This window comes from Ruditapes philippinarum, unplaced genomic scaffold (genome assembly GCF_026571515.1).
Source record: "Ruditapes philippinarum isolate M1 unplaced genomic scaffold, ASM2657151v2 ctg5101_1_1_1_1, whole genome shotgun sequence".
Lineage (NCBI taxonomy): Eukaryota > Metazoa > Mollusca > Bivalvia > Venerida > Veneridae > Ruditapes > Ruditapes philippinarum.
Genome location: NW_026863656.1, coordinates 10,885 through 32,867, shown reverse-complemented (window position 1 = coordinate 32,867; position 21,983 = coordinate 10,885). Strand labels below are relative to the sequence as shown.

The window sequence follows — 21,983 nt, the reverse complement described above, 5'->3', positions numbered from 1 at the left end:
CATTTCTACAGATAATGAAAATATAATTGGTGTTATTGTTGTATAAAACCCGATACAAAAAGTTTAACTTTAATTGTCAATATTTTTCAAACAAGATAGTAAACTTCTGTATTTTTTTCTATTTATGTCCAGAATAAAATAAAAGTTAACAATATAAAATTTTTAAAGGCCTTTTGAAAAAGAAATGTTTATTTAATCAACTTAAGCACGGTCCGTATGTATTATAAATAGATATATTCATAAATTCATTTTGATTTCTATCTGTTTTTCATACTATAAAATGTTTTCTGATAATAGGTGTTCTGTCTTAGTTTTTAAGTTTTGACTGTTAATTTTGATTTTTTTTACTTTGTAAATTGCAGATTAAAATGATGCGCTGAAGAAAGTAATATGTTTAATGATAGTTATTGATAAACTGAATTGTATGAATATTTAGTATGTTTCTAACTTATATGTTAAAATTGTGATTACCATTTAATCATTTCTTTTACATGTTATATGTTCTTCGATTGATATGTGTTTTAAAGTTAGATGGCCGCATTGTAAATAAGGTGTTACAATCTGTATATGTCTTAATGTGTTACCTTTTGTAAATAAAGTTAGTATTATTATCATTAAAATGCTATCATTTTTATTTTCAAAAACTCCTTCAATCTCTAAAGAAAGTCCAAAACGGCAAAATTGAAAATGCTGAAGGCTTGGTTTGATTGAGCCTGTTCATGATAGTACTGGAAAGTGCAAGCTCCTGTTCACTCCCCTAGCACCGGCTTAAGCAGTATTCAACATTAAAACATGTAATGGTAAAATTTTGAATAAAGATACATCCGCAGATGTGTTCATACGGCGGTGATCTCGGAACCTTCAATGTGACACGTAAGGCGTTAGTGCCATTCCAAGAAAAGCGGCACAGGTAAAAAAAATGATTGTGCCCTAAACGAGAAAACAATGGGAGGAACTAAACAAAATGGAATTTTGAAAAGGGATCAGAGGTTATGAAAGCCTGTATATCACAGATAAGCGGTCAAAAGACCAATTTAAAAAGCAGGCCACATATATCATAAGGGTGATTATACAGTTTTCAAGTAAAAAAAATGGAACCACCCAAGTAGAAAGAACTGAAATAACACACACACACACCAATAATGTCGAGTTAAACTTTCGGAAATATAACATCCCTGATTGTATGTACAGGGCGACTTATGTTTACAATTGGTACTTTTACCAGAAAGCAAAAGAAAAAAATATCATTAAGTGCCTTTAAACAAATAGGTTAGTTTTAATAAGTAATTAGACAAATTATGAATACATAATTAAGATTGGATTAGATTCAACAAATTATTTATATACATATATTTATTATTTGATATATACAGCTACAGTCTCACTTAAATCCCGGCAGAGCCGCGGTAGACGTACGGGGAAGAACGGGGTACAACTGGGAACAACCGCAGTACATCCGTAACTCTGCCGGCAACGTCCGGGATGATCCGGGAACATCCGGAATTCGACCTCGGACGGAATAAAATATTTCATATCATCGGGGGACGGGGGTGGGGGGGGTCCGGGATGATCCGGGAAGTATAACTTTGCCGGCTTCAACCTTAGCTCTGCCGGGGACGACCGGGGAAGCACCGTAGCACAGCCGGCAAAAACCCGGGATGATCCGGGGTATGATATAGCCGGTAGAGCTACGGTATAGCCCCGTTGAATGCTTGCAGATCCCAAGAGGATGACGATGGAGCTACGGTTGATTCTGGAAGAGCCCGGCAAAGCCCGGTTCATTTAAAAAGAATCAAGACAATTTACGATGATTGCACTTGTTTATATTAAAACCCTTCCCATTTTCCTTCTGTCCAGTCTTGCATAAGGATTTTTTGTTTCAGAAAATCATCATGAATAATTGTTCTGAAACAATAGATATTATATTAAATAACAATCATGTATTAATGTAATCATTTTCGCGAGTTTTAAAACCACCAGGGTATTTCCGAGGCTCTGCCTGGATCGTCCTGGGCTCTGCTTGGGTCAACCGGAGCTCTTCCGGCGTCATCCGGGAACAACCGGGGAAGAACCGGCATAAACCGTAGTTTCACCTGGGCTCTGCCTGGATGGTCCGGAGTGCATCCTGGATGGTAAGTTGGGAATTAGCGTAGTGCTGCCGGGGTATGTGTGACCGTAACAATAATTTCACCTCGGATCATCCCAGTAACTTACCGGGGTGATCCAGGTCCCTGACGGGAGTAAGTGAGACCGCAGCTTAACGGACGTTTTTTACTGTTGGTAAAATAACTGAATCGTTCGTCCTCAAAATCCGTCAAACTCAATTCAATTCGCACTTATATTTTGACCCAATATCAATATGTCTTGAGCCCGTATTCAGAAACGATACTTAATCTCAGTCACAACTCAAACCCTCGAAAGGTCCCTCAAGTGACGCTGAAGGAGACTAACAGAACGTAACTCACAATGTGCAAAATGGTATTCTCGTGTAGCATAACAACACTCAATGTACATTTCAAAAGTGTAAGTATTTCGTGTAAAAGAATTTATTTCACAGAATTGGAATCAAATTTGTTCAAAGAATGAATTAGTTTATAAAAAAATAATGTAATTGAAAACAAAAACAAAAATCTGAGTTTAAATATCTGATTTTAAATCTATGTCCGATAAAACAAAAGCATGGAAAAGTTGAAAAAAAATTCATTGACAAAAGAATTGATGCTTAGTATTCAAAATAAAGGTCACGTAATTGAAATATAACATTTCTTTAGCCTTCCTTTTTTCATCCAGTATTTCAGGTTTTCACAACTTATCTTCTCCTTGAAATATGGTGGTTGATTTCTGACATTTCGTGTCTTCGTGTCAGTGGTTCATTTAAACTGTATGAATTGATTATTGTTTTCTGAATAGCATTTTACTTTTTCATGTTGTTTCGAAATGTTACAGTATACACTATAATAGCTGTGATAATTTCTCCAAGCACTATTATATCACCAAGTAATAAAGAATCCCTGAAGAAAGCCCAACAAGACAAAATTGAAAATGTTGCAGACTCGGTTTGATTGAGCCTGTTCATAGACGGTAATGGAAAGTGTAAGTTACCGTCCACGCCCCCTAGCACCGACTTAAGCAGAATTCAACATCTAATCATGGTAATGGTGAAATCTTGAATTTAGAACCATTCAAAAATGTGTTCATACGTCGGTTATCATGGAACCTTCAATGTGACACTTTCGTGACATTCCATGAAAACCGGCATATGGTCCCCAAGTAAATGAATGCGTGTGCCCTAAACGAGAAATCAATAGCGGGAAAAAATAAAAATGAATTTTGAAAGGGGGTCAGAGGTTATGATTCCTGCATAAAGTAAAAACTATAAGTACCACAAACATATCAATAAACCATGTTCTGAAATTTTGCTGCTCTTTGTTATTGTACCTTTCAAAACTGACTAATCTATAATTGTACTATTCGATATTTTTCATCATATAAAAAACTGTTTATTTATGATATATATTCATAATTAATTGTGTTATTGCAAATTCAATTAAAAATCTGACCATTCAAAATGTTTTTAACTTTAATTTAACATTTATTTTCAGTATCATACATTCATATAGATCCTGCTTTTGTAAGTTAATTCTAGTTTTAATTTGTATCTTTAAATTGTCGTTGTTCCAATTATCTTAGATCTGTACAAATATTCTGTCGAAATCCAATAATGTATAACTTTCGATAAAACGGTATAAAAAGTAAATGAATCAAACAAAGTTCTCTCGACCGAGTCAGAGCAAATATGCTTGACCAGAAAGTTCATCGTGATTAAACAATGTTTCCTTATATCACCTTACATGCATATCATATTTGATCCTTCATACATGCCTGTTATCATAAATGTCACGTGTCAGTAGATGAAGTAAGAATGTAATGTATGACGATAATAAATTATTTGTAACCAAACATGCATCTATTCTTCAAGTTAATTCAATATATTCACCAGAATTAAATGTGTTGATGAGTTATATAGATATCCAGGTAGATATGTCTATTTTTATATATAAATCTGGTGCTGTAGGCGACAATATTTTTTTTTGAGAAACGTAATTTATAGTGTTTTTTTCTGTTTGTTTACAAACTTGGTCACTGATCTCCCGACATCTGCAGGCCAAATGAACCAATGAAAATATTCAAGACTGTTATAACACCTACAAACCCGACCGTAACATTATTAAGATTGTTGGCACGCCTTTTCCCTTCGTCAGTTTCAAAAACCATTCGTCCAAGCACTAGTAACATTATTCCGACCAAGAATTGCAGGAATAATGATGCACATATCATCACTATAACCGGGTAGTAATAGTTCCAGGACGAGCCGTAATTTAGGACGGATTTTAGCTGTGACGCATTGCTCATCAATAATCCAATATCAAACAATCCTTTCGCAATTGTTTTCTTTGTCGCATATGTGTTAAAGTTAACTTCTTTTTTCGAGCTTTGCTGCAATTTAAATTAATTCACCCATAAAACAGAAATTAGAATTTATTGAAACCATAAATTAACGCAAAAGATATATAAACAGGAGCATCACTAATATTTTGTCTTATTTCTTTCAACAATAATTTTTAACAATCAACTATTTTTTATTTATTTTTTTTTTTTTGGCTTTTTAATAGGAACAGAGCACAATTCTCCAAAGTTTTTATAATTTATTGATTAGGACAAAAATACAGATGATGTAAATATCCGGCCAATCTGATAAGTAACACTTTAATTGAAAATGATAAATAAGTAAAATCAAACGAAATAATCTGCTTCCTGTGACTGAAAATCAATCTGTTTGACGGCTTTGTTTTCAAATATTCATCATTCCAGTGACGAGAATTTTGTTTAACTTTAATTTTCCTTAAATTGCAGTTACATATCTTATGATGTAATAAAAATACTGGTTCTATCTATAAATACAAATATTATATATTTAGTTAATGCTTACATCTTCTTTTCCATCCATTTTATGAGGAGATCCTTACACTCTATGGTTATAAGATCCTTACACTTTGTGTCGGTTTAGTTTCAACTTCTTATCTGGTAAAATACTTACCTTTTATGTAATAGCTTAAATTGATTATATCTTATCTTTTATGTTGAACTTAGATACGATAGAATGTCGGAATAAAACCATTTTGTCAATGCATTGATTGGATTGACCTATGTTACCTTTGTTAGATAAATTTACCTTCTATCTTGCTAAAATGTCACTTTTGTACTGATTTACAGTATACAAACAAACAGTACCAAACTATTTTAGTGTCTTATATCAGAGAGTTTAGAAATGGTGACCAAATATCTATTTTTGGACAACTCATTTAACTACGCTGAGTAGGAAGAGAATTGTACACCCAGTTAATCAAAATGACAATAGCTAATTGCACCAGTTTTAATAATAATAATATATCTGCCATTATGAACACTTTTGGCAAACGCAGAGTTTATAACATTCAACACTCTACGAACGTGTCAGAGTTGTGGTACATGGAAGCTAACACTTTTCATTCTTATCATTATAGAAATACAACACACTGTAAATTAATAAAGAATGATGATTTCTAGTACGGTAATCAAAATAATTGTCAAAGATGTTTCTTTATATACTTCAAATACTTGTTTTCTGTATTTTAATTGATTTAAAGTTATTGGTCAAACGTTTAGAAAAAACAAATCACCATATGTTTGCAAATATAATATGAATAGAATAGATAGTGCAGGAGATCAGTAATGTTAAGGTACAGGGGAGCAGTAATGTAAAGGTATAGGGGATCAGTAATGAAAAGGTTCAGGGGTTCAGTAATATAAAGGTACAGGGGAGCAGTAAAGTGAAGGTACAGGGGAGGTAATGCAAAGGTACAGGGGAGCAGTAATGTAAAGGTACAGGTGGGCAGCAATGTAAAGGTACAGGGGAGCAGTAAAGTGAAGGTACATAGGAGCAGTAATGTAAAGGTACAGGGGAGCAGTAATGCATACGTTCAGGGGAACAGTAATGAAAAGGTACAGGGGAACAGTAATGAAAATGTACAGGGGAACAGTAATGTAAAGGTACATGGGAGCAGTAATGTCATGGTACATGGTAGCAGTAATGTAAAGTTACAGGGGAGCAGCAATGTAAAGGTACAGGGAAGAAGTTAAGTGAAGGTACAGGGGAGTAGTAATGTAAAGGTACAGGGGAGCAGTAATGTAAAGGTACAGGGGAGCAGTAAAGGTTAGGTACAGGGGAGCAGTATTGCAAAGGTACAGGGGAGCAGTAATGTAAATGTGAAGGGAAGCAATAAAGTAAAGATACAGACGAACAGTATTGTAAAGGTACGGTGACATAGTAATGTAATGGTTAGGGGGCAGTAATGTAAAGTTATAGTTTTGCAGTAAAGTGAAGGTTCAGGGGAGCAGTAATGTTAAGTACAGGGGAGCCGTAATGAAAAGGTACATTGGAGGAATAAAGTAAAGGTACAGGGTATCAGTAATGTAAAGATATAGTGGAACAGTAAAGTGAAGGTACAGGGAAGCTGACATGTCAAGTACAGTGGAACAAGCAGTAAATAAAGGTATAGTAGATCAATTATTTAAATGTACAGAGGAGCAGTAATGCAAAGGTACAGGGGAGCAGTAATGTAAAGGTACAGGGGGCAGTAATGTTAAGGTACAGGGGAGCAGTAATGTAAAGGTACAGGGGAGCAGTAATGTAAAGGTACAGGGGAGCAGTAATGTAAAGGTACAGGGGAGCAGTAATGTAAAGGTACAGGGGAGCAGTAATGTAAAGGTACAGGGGAGCAGTAATGTAAAGGTACATGGGAGCAGTAATGTAAAGGTACAGGGGAGCAGTAATGTAAAGGTACATGGGAGCAGTAATGTAAAGGTACAGGGGAGCAGTAATGTAAAGGTACAGGAAAACAGTAATGTAAAGGTACAGGGGGCAGTAATGTTAAGGTACAGGGCAGCAGTAATGTAAAAGTATAGTGTAGCAATAATGTAGCTGTACAGTGGAGCAGTAAAGCAAGGGTACAATGCAGCAGTAATGTAAACGACAAGAATCTCTAGGTTTTGTATTGGTAAAGTGTGTATTACATGAAGCCATAAGTACCATTTGTATTTACTATACCTACATGTATTTTCAAATATGTTTCTCAACACCAACTACTGTAAAGCTTATGTAAGCTTCAGAATGTAGACATAAATCTTCATATGGCAACACTGAAGCTTTACTGGTGGGTTGCTCCTCTGTACATTATTTCAGGCACAAACGGGCAACTGAGTAGAACCACCGACGTTTGGTAAGCTAGCTGGAATACATTCTCACATGTAGAATCTGACAACGCTTGCTTAAACCTACAGCTGTGAAAAACTAGTGGTTTGTAGTCAACGACCTTAACCACTCTGCCACAGAAGTCCCTATTTCCCTTTTATTGAAAAGAATGAAATGTAAATTTAATTCCATATTGACCATAACCTCTAGCAAACAAATCCATAATATGTTGTTAATTTGATTGATTTAAACATATTGTTGTTAATTTAACATGAAGTGAGAACATTATATAACCAAAACTTTGTGTACATGTATTCAAAACTGTAGACAAGAGGGTCATGATGGCCCTCAGGTCAATCACATGTATATGGGCCAGTTTAAAACCCAGGGCTTTTATTTGAACAAACTTGGAAGACACCCATTAGAAGATGTTTCATGATGTTAAGTTTTTACTACAATTATATATTGAAAAACAATTATCTCCCCCACCCCCTCCTCGGCAGGGCCAATTTTAACCCAAGGGCTTTTATTTAAACAAACTTGGTAGACACCCATAAGAAGATGTTTCATGCTAAACATCTGAGCTCTAGCTATTTGGGTTTTCTGAAAGAAGATTTTTAAGTTTTTGCTATACACATATAAGGAAAATCAATGACCCCCGGGGCGGGGCCAATTTTGACCCCAGGGCTTTTATCTGAATAGACTTGGTAGACACTCACTAGAAGATGTTTCATACTTAATATCTAAACTCTAGCTATTTGGGTTTTTTCAAAGAGAATTTTAAAGTTTTTGTTATACACATATAAGGAAAATCTATGACCCCTGGGGCGGGGCCAATTTTGACCCCAGGGCTTTTATTTGAACAAACTTGGTAGACACCCATTAGAACATGTTTCATGCTAAATATCTTAGCTCTAGCTCTCTGAGTACTTTAAAAGAAGATTTATTAAGTTTTTACTATACATATGCATATAGGGAAAATCAATGACCCCCTGGGGCGGGGCTAATTTTGACCCCAGGGCTTTTATTTGAACAAACTTGGTAGACACTCACTAGAAGATGTTTCATGCCAAATATCTAAGATCTAGCTCTTTGGGTTTTTTAAGAGAAGATATTTAAATATTTTTCATTCGGTTGCCATGGCAACCAGAGTTCTGCATGGAATTAAATTCTTTGAACAATTTTTAAAGGTGACCACCAAAGGAACATTCCTGTGAAGTTTGGATGAAATTGGTTTAGTGGTTTATGAAGAGATGTCATTTAAAGTAAAAGTTTACGGACGGACGCCGGACGAACACCGGACAAAAAGTGATCACAAAAGCTCACCCTGTCACTTTGTGACAGGTGAGCTAACAAAAAACTAATCATAAGGTTCATAAATTATTATATGACGTTTTGCATTATTGTAGTTATTGGAATTTATCCATTCAGTAAGTATTTCCCAACAATAATCTGTTTATTACTTCATCTGACAGAATAACAAGTATATTTTTTTTCAAAACATAACAATTTTATTTGTATTTATCACAGGTTTAAAACATGAAATTCATAAAAAAGTGTTTAATGATGATACATGTATAATGAAACTGATATTTAATACTTTAAGTTAACAGTTGTCCAAATGGCGTCTTTTGTTACATGTCTATGTAAAGCACCTTTCTGTTTTTCTTGTCTAACTCTAGCTTTTCTGGTATGTTTGTTTATAACTACAGCTAAAGGTATAATATTCTCTAGCTCTGTTATACTATCTGTATCTATTGTCTCACCATCAACATCTACATTCATCTCGTTTGGCATTAGATCACTAGATTTAGCTATCCTTTTGTGGATTTTGTGAATAAATTTGTGTTCACTGAAAGCAAAGCCTTTATGCTTCATGGTTTCCCTTTTCACAGTACTATGTTTTTGTGTTTTACCTTTTTTCACTTGACTTATTTTATGACCTTCCTTTCTATCAGAACAAGAATGTGATTCCTTAAATACCTTCTTTGCCTTTCCTGTGAATTTATCTGACAAAGAAGTATCCCTTTTTCTTTTAGTTCCTTTTATAAAACAATTAATAGCTGGACTGTTTCCATCGTTACAGGTATCTTCAAAACTTTGATTTATGCCATTTAAATTTTGGTCCATTAAACAAGGGGCATTACAATCATTCTTTGTCTTGCTCATTGAACAATTTAGTTTATTACATAGTGATGTCCCTTGTTTTTCATGGTTGTTATTTTTACAAACTGATGTTTTTGAAATATCTGTTTTAGTTTTGTTTGAATTATAACATTTTTTTATTATTCCAACTTTCTCTATAGGTTGGCTGTACCTTATAACACCTTGTTTTCTCCTCCCTATTTTCTGTACATCAACAGTACAATCATTCTGCAGTTTGTTGTTAGGACAATTATTTATACATTTTATACATGTACTAACACAGTCTGTTGAACTTTGTCCTTCCTTTCTACATTCATCATTACACCTCATAATATCTTTATCAAAACTGACACCCCTCCTGAAAATAGACGTGAAGAACTTTGATAAGAATTGTATTTCTTTTATCATAAAAATTCTGAGTAATAATTAGTGATTTGTAACTTATTTTTAACTCTGTGTTGTTGTTTAATCACAACCAACATTTTTCCTTATTGAACATAGAAGAACCGAAGTGTGTGTTATTATACAATAAAATCACTGTTGACGTTCCATATTTAGACATGTGACGTAATCATAATATACATGTGACATATCCACGAAAAATGCAAACCGCTGAAATAAGTACTGAAACAAATTTAGCTTAATGTCATGTATAGCAGCATTTACTTGTTAATGTCGTGTTAGAATCAAAATAATATATCCAAATCAGTGATTTTATCGCTTTATAAAATCACTGTTTGTCGTTCCGATGCGCATCATTATATCACTCGGGCTACGCCCTCATGATATAATTCCTCGCATCCGAACTCCAAACAGTGATTTTACTGAGCCATATCACAGGTTGGGATATATTATTCCTTAATTTTAACTCTGTTATGGGGTTATGTAACATATCATCAACTCTTTGTGTTTTTAACACATTTTAACTCTTATCTATGATGGGGTTCTGTAAGACATTTTAACTCTTTACTAGTTTACATAATTATAAGTGAGTGTTTCCTAACTTATTTTTAACTCTATGATGGGGTTATGTAACATATTTTACTCTATAATGGTGTTACACAGCATATTCATAAGTTAGTGCTTCCTAACTTATTTTTAACTCTATGATGGGGCTATGTAACATATTTACTCTATAATGGTGTTACACAGCATATTCATAAGTAACTGTTTTCTAACTTATTTTTAACACTATGATGGGGTTATGTAACATATTAACTCTATAATGGTGTTACACAGCATATTCATAAGATAGTGTTTTCTAACTTATTTTCAAATATGATATAATTACTGTCAACTGGATTGAATTGAAGGTCATGTCTTCAAACCGGGGAGACAGGGCAACTTTTTTTCTTACCTTTTTTCTATTAACATTATTTATGTATTTCTTTGATCCATTTTGGAAAATAAAAAAAAGTAATGATTTCAATTATAGAATAACTATACGCATTTATTGCCTAAATAATGCTAAATTTAATAACAAATATGGTACCTGATATTATATATTCTTAACACTATGTTAGTGTTTTGTATCAAATTTTATTATTACTTTCAAATTTTAACTCTACTTTGTGTTTATGTACATATTTTAACTCCATGTTGATGCTATATTCTTAACTCTATCTAAATATTTTGTAACATATTTCAACTCTATGTTAGTGTTGTTTTTTTCAACCTATTCTTTACTCTATGTTTGTGTTAAATAACATATTCTAACTCTGTAATGAAATATATCTTAATTTCTACATATCTTTAGCCTATGTTGACGATATGTAACATATTTTAACTCTATGTTGTTGTTATGTAACATATCTTTACTCTATTTTGTTGTTATGTAACATATTTTTTACTCAATGTTGTTGTTATGAAACATATTTTTAACTCTATGTTGTTGTTATGTAACATATCTTTACTCTATTTTGTTGTTATGTAACATATTTTTTACTCAATGTTGTTGTTATGTAACATATCTTTACCCTATGTTGTTGTTATGTAACATATCTTTACTCTATTTTGTTGTTATGTAACATATTTTAACTCTATGTTGTTGTTATGTAACATATCTTTACCCTATGTTGTTGTTATGTAACATATTTTTTACTCAATGTTGTTGTTATGAAACATATTTTTAACTCTATGATGTTGTTATGTAACATATCTTTACTCTATTTTGTTGTTATGTAACATATTTTAACTCTATGTTGTTGTTATGTAACATATTTTTACCCTATGTTGTTGTTATGTAACATATCTTTACCCTATGTTGTTGTTATGTAACATATTTTAACTCTATGTTGTTGTTATGTAACATATTTTTTACTCAATGTTGTTGTTATGAAACATATCTTTACCCTATGTTGTTGTTATGTAACATATTTTAACTCTATGTTGTTGTTATGTAACATATTTTAACTCAATGTTGTTGTTATGTAACATATTTTTACCCTATGTTGTTGTTATGTAACATATTTTAACTCAATGTTGTTGTTATGAAACATATCTTTACCCTATGTTGTTGTTATGTAACATATCTTTACTCTATTTTGTTGTTATGTAACATATTTTAACTCTATGTTGTTGTTATGAAACATATCTTTACCCTATGTTGTTGTTATGTAACATATTTTAACTCTATGTTGTTGTTATGTAACATATCTTTACTCTATTTTGTTGTTATGTAACATATTTTAACTCTATGTTGTTGTTATGAAACATATCTTTACCCTATGTTGTTGATATGTAACATATCTTTACCCTATGTTGTTGATATGTAACATATTTTAACTCTATTTTGTTGTTATGTAACATATTTTTTACTCAATGTTGTTGTTATGAAACATATCTTTACCCTATGTTGTTGATATGTAACATATTTCTACCTCTATGTCAGTGTTTTGTGATATGATCACTATAAAGTATGTTTGTTTACTTACAACTTTTTCTTGTTTCTACTTTCATCAGAACATATCCTTGATCTTCTTGATGAAGGCTGCAAATCTGAAATCAAGTTAATAAGTAAGTTTCTCTAAAATCAAGTTAACAAGTCTGTTTCTCTAAAATCAAATTAACAAGTCTGTTTCTCTAAAATCCAGAAAACAAGTCTTTTTCTCTTAAATCAAAATAACAAGTCTGTTTCTCTAAAATCAAGATAACAAGTCTGTTTCTCTAAAATCAAGATAACAATTCTGTTTCTCTAAAATCAAGATAACAATTCTGTTTCTCTTAAATCAAAATAACAAGTCTGTTTCTCTAAAATCAAATTAACAAGTCTGTTTCTCTAAAATCCAGAAAACAAGTCTTTTTCTCTTAAATCAAAATAACAAGTCTGTTTCTCTAAAATCAAAATAACAAGTCTGTTTCTCTAAAATCAAGATAACAATTCTGTTTCTCTAAAATCAAGTTAACAAGTCTGTTTCTCTAAAATCAAGATAACAATTCTGTTTCTCTTAAATCAAAATAACAAGTCTGTTTCTCTAAAATCAAGATAACAAGTCTGTTTCTCTAAAATCAAGATAACAAGTCTGTTTCTCTAAAATCAAGATAACAAGTCTGTTTCTCTAAAATCAAGATAACAAGTCTGTTTCTCTAAAATCAAGATAACAAGTCTGTTTCTCTAAAATCAAGTTAACAAGTCTGTTTCTCTTAAATCAAAATAACAAGTCTGTTTCTCTAAAATCAAGTTAACAAGTCTGTTTCTATAAAACCAAATCCTGTTTTCTCATTTGAATGGTTCACTGTTCTTAACTTTTAAACAGTTTCCAAACAAATCTGTTTATGTATGAGTTTTTAGAGGAATGTTTCTTGTTCAAGTGTTAGTAATTATACGACAACATTTGTAAAGAAAATTATCCTGGCTTCAAATACATAGGATGCCAGATATTAATACTGAAAACTTGAAATATAGTATTACAGTAAACTTCACTTATAGCGAACACGGTTACAGCGAACTTCCGGTTATAGGGAACAAATTATTTTGGCCCGAATTTTGCCCTTCTTTATTTAATATGAAAATATATGGTTATAGCGAACACGGTTATAAGGAATTATCGCTTATAAGGAACTCATTTCTAAGTCCCAATTTAGTTAATACAACAGAAAATTACACTTTTATAACGAACTCCAAAATATTGGCTATTCGTATATAGATCCCGCATTTTCAACTTTCGTTTTCATTCGCACGGATGAAAAGTCGGGCAAATGTACCGTTTATCGTTGTATGTACTTCAATACATCTATTCAAATGAATTTGTATAGTTTTCTATTTAGGATATTTGTAGCATGATCTCTTTTCACCAAGATAAAACGGTTATTTATTTATTTTCTTCAATAGTTTTGCTCGAGTAAAATAATTAAAATAATTTATAATCGGTTTTCAACATAATCATGCATGCTTGCAAGCATGATCCATTGCAAACTGCAAAGTACGCTTGATTTAACAGAAAAGAAATCTATATCTTACATTAAAAAGTCACCCTTATATTATAATAGAAGATATTCAATATTAAAGGAAGGAAAAATCGAAAATCTTGTTTATTCTCAATCATGAAAGAAAACGAAAAGAGTTTAGAAACAAAATATTATATTTTATGTGAAATTGAGATAGGGAGTAAAACTTAAACTGAAATAGCAATGATTTTCAAATTCCAAAAAGTACGCTCTCGGGTATTGTTTCTAAACTATAAATTAATGACTTATATTTCTATTTCTTAATTAAATGCTCTTCAAAAATGGCGGACAATGGTGAACAATCAGTTCATTATATGTAAATCTGTTCGCTATAAAAATTCCTGATACAAGAAGCTAATTCGCTATATGCTTACAAGGAATTCCAGATATAAGGAACAGGTTTAGAATGTCCCAGTGAGTTCGTTATAAGCGGAGTTTACTGTAATCATATATCTAATTGCATGTACTGTAATCAATTAACAATGATAAATCATGAGAGATGAGGCAAATTGTCACAACTTAAATACAGCTCTAAAACTTGTGCTGTTTTAAATGTCAGTGCCATAATATGATGGTGAATTTAACACTATGACACCCCATATATATAAAAGAAAATCATCACAGTTTGTGCACTTAAAATCCTGTGTTTCCAACAACTGAAATTCTTTCACTGACACAAGACAATATACTAATTTATAAATTATCTATCATTTCTATATAATGACATACCTAATCTATCATTTGATGACTTTTTTATATCACATTTTTCTGCAATAATCTGACATATTGGTTTAGGATCTTCTTTCTGTTTAATGTCATCTAATGCAAATTTATGATTCTGTTTTGACATTTCCAAATTAACATCTCTTCCTTGTTTATAACAAGCTGGCTTTCTGAAATAACTATAAATTTATAATAACAGTTCTAACCTGATTATAGTGTGATAATGGTTATCACTCAGACATAGATCTATGAAAACAATAAATCTTTTGTTTACAACCTATGATGAATAATTTTTACATTATTATATGTCCTAGATACATAATATCAGGTAATCTTAAATGACAAAATCAGTCTTTATATGTTTGAATGTTGCACTTTAGGGTCACATCAAAACTGTAAAGGTCATACAGTGACTCTCCAGCTTTACTGGTTGAGGAAGGTCTCAGGTGCATGTATTATTTCAGACACAGTTGTGTTAGGAGTTTAACCACCAACTTTCTTTTAGTATTGATAGTCTTTATTAGAAGTATACTTTAAGCTCATGTTTTAATGTTACTTCAATTAATGTTAATTCCCTCAGCTAGCTGAAACCAAATTTGATAACCTTTGGTGAAACCAAAACACAAGGCTATTTTATTCAAAATCTATGATAAAAGACATGTTTAAAGCCATACCTGCAGTAGTTTTGAAGATTGATTTTACACCAAGAATTTTGGAAGTTCACAAATGGCCATAATTAAGTCAAAATCCCTGCCAAAGTTATAGGCCGTGAAAAGCGATTTCCCTTTATGACAGTTAAGACATGTATTAAGTTTAAGTGAAAATCTTCAGTTGTTTTGAAGGCTGAAGCTGCATGAAACACGTGAACCAACAATTTTCTAAGTTCACAAAGGGCCATAATTCAGTCATAATCCATGTTAGAGTTATGGGAGCCTTGGATAGTAACCTCCAATTCTAATACATAAGATTTATATCTAGTTTCGAATGAAGACCTTCATTGTTTTAGTGCAAAATTAAACCAGGATTTTTTAAGCTTACATACTGGTTGGAGACCACCAAAACCGGACAACCACCAAACCTGGACGGCCCCGAAAATGCTTAATTTAGTATTTTCTTTGTTCAGTGGTTGTCAGTCACTTTTTTTATCAACAATAAATGCATATTTCTTCTATAATTAAGTAAATGAATTTATTTCAACCTCTGTAAATGGTAATATTTTAATTGTCTATTTCAAATATGTTGACGTTGAAATTTGGGCGTCAAGAAAGCAATGCCTGATCTCATATAGCAGCTATAATCATTTGCAGAATAAACAATAGAATATCCAACACTTCAGCATTAGTTGCTGAAATATTGTATATCATGTTAAAAATCAAAAATTAAAACACCCAAACTTTTATCTGAATTAAATCATGTCATGTACATATCTCATAATCTGTCCGGACACATGGTACTGTAGTGTAGACAATTTAGGTAATTTTGATACCCTCTTTGATGAGCCTCGGATGTAAGTGTCAATACAATCAGAAATAAACAAACTATTTTGTTAGTTAGGATATGAACCTAGCTGTACTGTTTTAATTCTTTAGGCTTCTGGGTTGGAAATTATGAAATCTGTATGGACATTTTTTCTAAAAGTGTCCGGTTGATGGTCCCCGACCAGTAGGGCTATAATTGTGTCAAAATCCATGCTAGAGTTTCTATTATACTCTCAAATTTAAGCAAGTGTAGTTATACACAAATATCATAAGTTATTGATGAGATATGATGTTGCATATTCAACTAAAGTGTTACATGTAGGTTGATGCCAGGGTGAGCAGGATATTCTTATAATAGCGAAGTTAAAAATAGATGAAGTATATACAGATAGCCAGACAGACAGACAGCCTAGAACCAGTATACACTACTTATGTCCTTTATTTATTTATTTTTGTTTCCTTTTAAACTTTTAATAATGATTTGGTAAATGTTACTGTTGACATAACTTTCCAGAATGACTAATACTTGTACTACATCCAATCAAAATATTTACCCTTGATACTGTCTTGTAATTATTTATTATTTCCTAAACAAACTTAATATTTTACAGTCATTTGTATAAACACATTGATCAATACTTACTTCTCTTCTAAATTTAAAACTTGTCTTTTATTTGCCAAACTCGAAGTGGAACTTTTTCTTGTAGAAGGCTTCAAGTCTAAAGAAAAATAGCAATACTTATTAATTCATTTATCATTGTGTACAAATGTCTTGTGGTTTAATCTAAAAACTTGATTACTCATACATGCTTTGCTACCAGTATGTGTATTATGTGATATAAAAATTGTATAAACAAGGGAGTCATAATGGCCCTAGATCTCTCACCTCAGATCTATTGCTTAAATAATATTTGGTCACATAAGGGCGTGTCATGTATAAACCCAGGGGCATGATAAATAGAAGAAGAGGGCCATGATGGCCCTTACATCGCTTACCCGGGTGGGACCAAATATGACCCCGGAGGGAAAAGTTATATAACTTTTGTAGAGGATAACAAGCATAAGATAGCAAATATGTTTAAAGACATTGAGGATAACCAAACACAACACACTGGACAACAGACATCATGCAATCAGAAAAGCTCTCAGCCATGAGCACAGTAAGCTATATGTCAAAGAATTGACCTTTAATGGTATAAAATAAGAGACTTTTATCATTTGATCTCATTTGAGCTTCAGTTATTACACAATGTCATACCTAGTTGATCCTGATTTAGAAGCTGTTGACCCTTCTCTAACAACAAACTAGATGACTGATTTACTGGCCACTGTTGCCATGGAAACATAACATTACTTTCTGGTGTGTACTTGTGTTGATTTGACTGTTCCATCAACTGATTTACAGCTGCATTAATATCAGATAAACTTTCATCTGATGTTGCTGACAAGTTAATCACATGGTTGGAGTGACTGTTGTCTAATGCTGCTGACAAGTTCATAATATGATTACAGTGACCATTTTCTGGTGTGTATGCATCAAAAGTATGAATTTGACTATTACAACTTAATGACTGATGATTTTTTACATATTTTTCTAACTGTTTATCATTACCTTCAACACTTTTATCTTCACAATTTGCATGACTTATACCTGACTGTTCATCATGATAATGAAGTACTGATGCTGATATATACTGTGGTGTCTGATCACAGGGTTTATTAAAAGTTTTGCTGTGGTTATTATTTCTACCAGACGATAATTTCAAATCATTTTCTGTACTTATTAACAGACCTGGCAAATCCTTTACCATCAAATCACTGTTTGTTAAGTTTTCTAATTGTTCTTTAGTATCTTTATATGAAAATAAATTTGATGTGTCTTTTCTTTTTTGCTTCATGGATTTCTGATTAACCAAGTTATCATATTTAAAGTTACCAGTTTGTGTATTATATGAGTAAGGAACTTTACTGGCATCCTTCGCAAATGTTGGTAGTTCTTCAAACAGTTTATCAAACATTAAATCTAACTTTGGTCTCTTGTTCATCTTTCACCTGAAAATATACAACATATTTCAAATCAATTAACATTTATAGCACTGATTAAAATATTTCCATCAATTTTACATTGTTAACCATAATATAAAAATCAAAATTTGGAATGCATATGATTCATCATTTTCAGTTTTAACAAATTTCATTTTTGTGTTAATGTTATTAAATTAAATTATTAAACTACATGTGCCATGGCATATACAGACAATTTACCACAAATCAGACAAAATTAATTGTTCTTACTAAAATCTAATTAAATAAATTCAAAGGAAAAATATAAATAAATTGCAAATTTTCTCAATTTGTGAATTTAAAATTAGGGGGGAAGTGTACATGTTAAAATTAAATGTGTGCTTTTTATACAGTAAAATGCATTCATTTTCTTTGGCGCTTCTGATGTCATAAATAACCTGTGAATTATTTCATTGGTTCAATAAAAATATTTGTTTTGTCAATTTACTTTGTGCACACATGCCTTTATTTTGCTTAGTGTTTTTAGATACATCAGCACAGAGCCAGGATCATTCTACAAATGATCCAGAGATCTGCCAAGAAATGAAGAATTAGAAAGTACTGGTTGCTAGGTAGTTTCTAGTATACTACAAGGTACTGGTGTATACAAGCAGTAACAGGCAAAATAATCCAAACAGTGAAAGTGGTAGTCCTTTATACACAGCCCTTGATCTACTTACAAAATATGTGGCCAAATATGGGCCACAGTCCTCAACCAAAGTAAAATGAGTCTTTTTTCCTTTAACAAGGGTAAAATTCACCATTAAAACATATACAGTAAAGTCCAATGGAAAAATAAAAAAGTTATAAATGCAGTTTTTGACAAGAAAAATATTGATCTGTTTCACAGCGTTATTGTCAGCAGAATATTGTATGTCTGCACCGTTTTCTGTTTCACATGGTAACTATGGTTTGATATCTGTATGGATGCACCGAGAAGACTTTTGTCCTCAAAATGTTTCACAGTAGCAAGTTGTATCGAAAAAAAAAAAAATTAATAGTCAACTGATTTTTCCCGAATAAACTGAAATTTTCCCTGCTGAAGCAGGATCTTTCAAACAGAATGGTCAGGGAATGTTCTATGTAAACCCTTCTTGCTACAATTAAACATGTCTTGGTATAACTTAAAATAGTTTGCTTTAAGCAAATTATGTAAGTGTTCAAGAAAAGGGCCAAAATTAAATACAAATTTAAACAAAAACAAAAAAGAACACGAAGTTCTTTAAAAATCTTAAAACTTGTGAAAATAAGATGAATTTTTCAGAAAATAATGTTTTTAAAGCCATGATCTTTGAAAAACATAGATTGCTTGTTCAGAATATTTGCAACAAACTGCACCATTTTTAAAATGTACCAAATTGAGCATCAAATATTTGTAAATGGTATCGTGAAAAATTATAAAATCTTTACATGAAACGATTAACCTTTTCCCTTATATAAGCCACATTAAGCGTGTTTCGACGGCTTTTTACCTCCCCCTTTTTGAGGCCTCAAACAGTGAAAAAATGCCCTATTTAGGCCCCAAACACTGGTTTTGGTTTGAGAAATGCTGTTAAAAAAGTGACCACTTATTCGGCGCCGTCCCCCATCCAAATGTTACATCAGGGGGTTGCCAGAAGGGGGATGTGTTTGGGGGTTTTGAATCGCCAAGAAAATTTTGGACATGTGACAGGCTAAAAATGGCCTCAGGTCGATCTTAGGGTAACTAGTAACTGACACTGAAAAGCCTTTTACTCTATCTCAATTCATTGAGAAGTTGCAGCACTTTGAAATCAGTTTTGATGGAAAAAAAACAATGCATTGAAAATAGTGATTTTTGGCAATTTTGAGACGTTCCCCCATTGCCATGGTAACAGGAAATTTACAATTGAGTATGCTGTTACAGAGGCTATGGTGTAGTCAACATTTGTGCCACGTTTCATCAGTATTGAAGCATTTTTCATTGTTTCATAGAAGTTTGAACTTGTTACAGGAGGCTTTTCAATGAAAACGGCCATTTTTCGCAATATTCTCATGGGGTAAAAGGTTAAATAACATTTTTTATCTGTAAAATCAATTTCTATTTTATGCATGAATTTAAAAAAGCTTAAAAAACTCAGACCTATTTAAAATTTATACAAGTACCTTGTCACCAGGATCAAAAAATTCCTAATTTCATTGCAAATCTATTAAATTGTTACTTTTTAAGGTAAAAACTGATAATGTAATGTAGCCAGGATTAGTTTGCAGTAATTTTTTTATTAATTTTTACTTGATTCCTATGATCTCATAGGTTCTATGATATCACAGTATTTACATTTTCTGTGACTGCAAGTAAAAGCAACACACGATGATGCTAATATTTGTAAAACTGGCACACATGATTTATTCTCATCTGCGAATAAATATAATTTTGTGAATAATGAATGTATTCGTGGCAAGAAAACTATTTTATAAAGTCTTCATATTCGACAACTATATCCCTTAGTTGTTTTTACAGTCTATCAAAATATGTTACAATTATATACTGACATATATATTGTGACATCTGTTCATATAGTTTGAATATTATAGCAAGTAAACTTAACAGTTAACAGTTAACTGTTTGAAGTTTTTCACATTTAACTTAACTTGAAGAGTTTGACCCATCTATCCTTCCATACTTGCAGTTTTGGGGGTTACGGTTACTGTGATACCATAGTAACCTCCTCTGAAATTACCAAAAATGGCAGACATTGGAAATAGTTTAATAAATGACATTTTAATTAGATCTTTTGAAATAATTTTTTGACAACAGTTTAGAAATGGTTCACATATTAAAAACAAGAAAAATCTTATTCATGTTTGATATTTTCCGATAAACGTTAGGTACCGTGATATCATAGAACCCTGGGGTACCAAAATATTATCTTACAATTTGATTTTTAATGTTTAGGGTTATTACTATGCCAGATCACGGTTGGTTGATAACCTAATCACATTCAGCCGTCACATCCTTTTTCCTAAAATTGGTTTGACTCCAGACCGTCCTATTTGAAAGACCCTGTCTGAGGAATGCGGCCCACCTCGACCAAATTGCATCAATGGCCTTGTTGCCATTATTTTTACTGTTTTTTATTTCTCAAAAATTTTTAATTTCTTTTTTTTAACATTTTTCTTTTTTTCACAAGACATATCATTAACTGATAAAGCCAGACCACGGATCTTAAGTACATATAAATCCGTGGTCATACATGTTACAGTTAAAAAAATGTAGCTAACTTCAAGTTCAGCAATCGTTTCTCCATGTTATTCTTTCAAGATTTCTCCAATGTTATTCTTTAATTCAAGATATGTGAAAAATTGCATACCATATGAAAAAAGACAATCTTTCAATTAATAAACTAACCTATGGTGGATAAGTATTTACTTACACAAACAGACAAACATAAAAATCAAAATATTGAATATTGCATCTGTATCTTACAGGCGCTTTTGAAACGTTTGCATTGCAATTCGAACCAAGAATATTTCGAACCAATGGCATTCGGTCAAAACACTTTCAACCCATGTTCGAGAACGGAAATAACAATTCAAATATCTCAAAATGAATAATAAAGTTATTCGGAAAATCATAGCATATCTCCACGGATTTATATTACATCCGTGATATCTCTCACAATTTGTTTCACAAAAATTTGAACATTTTTCTAAAGAACTGCATGTTAAACAAAATATTTATACAATATTTTCATGTAACAAAAAAGTGGTTTTTTACCATAAGTACTATACTTGTTCATCATTAATGGTGTATAAGTTTAGTGGTGTAGGTCTTTCTTTGCCACGTTACTTTTGACACATTATTCATTCATTCATTC

At 32.0% G+C, this 21,983-nt stretch overlaps 3 protein-coding genes and 1 long non-coding RNA gene across 6 annotated transcripts; 1 reads left to right on the top strand and 3 right to left on the bottom strand.

Annotated features, from left to right (window-relative positions):
- Positions 1–519: 519 nt before the first annotated feature.
- Positions 520–5,182, bottom strand: LOC132722846 (uncharacterized). Its single transcript, XR_009624667.1, has 2 exons — positions 4,991–5,182; positions 520–4,497 (listed from the first exon to the last, which is right to left on the bottom strand). It is a non-coding gene; the product is annotated as an uncharacterized LOC132722846 (long non-coding RNA).
- A 227-nt stretch (positions 5,183–5,409) lies between these two features.
- On the top strand, positions 5,410–6,997 carry LOC132722851 (uncharacterized). Its single transcript, XM_060707436.1, has 3 exons — positions 5,410–5,525; positions 5,883–6,162; positions 6,695–6,997. Exons 1-3 carry the CDS (start codon positions 5,410–5,412, stop codon positions 6,995–6,997), a joined length of 699 nt encoding a protein of 232 aa, XP_060563419.1.
- A 1,709-nt stretch (positions 6,998–8,706) lies between these two features.
- Positions 8,707–15,993, bottom strand: LOC132722844 (uncharacterized). The gene is made up of 3 exons (XM_060707428.1): positions 14,612–15,993; positions 12,370–12,433; positions 8,707–9,794 (listed from the first exon to the last, which is right to left on the bottom strand). Exons 1-3 carry the CDS (start codon positions 14,730–14,732, stop codon positions 8,885–8,887), a joined length of 1,095 nt encoding a protein of 364 aa, XP_060563411.1. The 5' UTR covers positions 14,733–15,993; the 3' UTR covers positions 8,707–8,884.
- A 517-nt stretch (positions 15,994–16,510) lies between these two features.
- On the bottom strand, positions 16,511–21,614 carry LOC132722845 (uncharacterized). Of its 3 annotated transcripts, none has more exons than XM_060707431.1 (3): positions 21,550–21,614; positions 17,342–18,135; positions 16,511–16,802 (listed from the first exon to the last, which is right to left on the bottom strand). In XM_060707431.1, the coding sequence occupies exons 2-3, from the start codon at positions 18,126–18,128 to the stop codon at positions 16,723–16,725; spliced, it is 867 nt and encodes a 288-aa protein (XP_060563414.1). In that variant the 5' UTR covers positions 18,129–18,135; positions 21,550–21,614; the 3' UTR covers positions 16,511–16,722. The 3 variants fall into 3 exon arrangements, with proteins under 3 accessions (XP_060563414.1, XP_060563412.1, XP_060563413.1); XM_060707429.1 differs by having other exon boundaries at positions 16,512–16,802; positions 21,540–21,611; XM_060707430.1 differs by having other exon boundaries at positions 16,512–16,802; positions 21,515–21,594.
- Positions 21,615–21,983: the final 369 nt, after the last annotated feature.

What these genes read in the sequence shown, in the direction of transcription:
- LOC132722851 (XM_060707436.1), top strand. Translation starts at nt 5,410, where the DNA reads ATGACAATAGCTAATTGCACCAGTTTTAATAATAATAATATATCTGCC. An exon ending in ACGAACGTGTCAGAGTTGTG is followed by an intron (nt 5,526 to 5,882) that starts GTACATGGAAGC and finishes GTGAAGGTACAG; the next exon opens with GGGAGGTAATGCAAAGGTAC. An exon ending in AGGGGAGCAGCAATGTAAAG is followed by an intron (nt 6,163 to 6,694) that starts GTACAGGGAAGA and finishes GTTAAGGTACAG; the next exon opens with GGGAGCAGTAATGTAAAGGT.
- LOC132722845 (XM_060707431.1), bottom strand. Translation starts at nt 18,128, where the DNA reads ATGAACAAGAGACCAAAGTTAGATTTAATGTTTGATAAACTGTTTGAA. An exon ending in TCTAAATCAGGATCAACTAG is followed by an intron (nt 16,803 to 17,341) that starts GTATGACATTGT and finishes ATTTTTCTTTAG; the next exon opens with ACTTGAAGCCTTCTACAAGA.
- LOC132722844 (XM_060707428.1), bottom strand. Translation starts at nt 14,732, where the DNA reads ATGTCAAAACAGAATCATAAATTTGCATTAGATGACATTAAACAGAAA. An exon ending in GTCATCAAATGATAGATTAG is followed by an intron (nt 12,434 to 14,611) that starts GTATGTCATTAT and finishes ACTTGATTTCAG; the next exon opens with ATTTGCAGCCTTCATCAAGA. An exon ending in AGTAGAAACAAGAAAAAGTT is followed by an intron (nt 9,795 to 12,369) that starts GTAAGTAAACAA and finishes GTCTATTTTCAG; the next exon opens with GAGGGGTGTCAGTTTTGATA.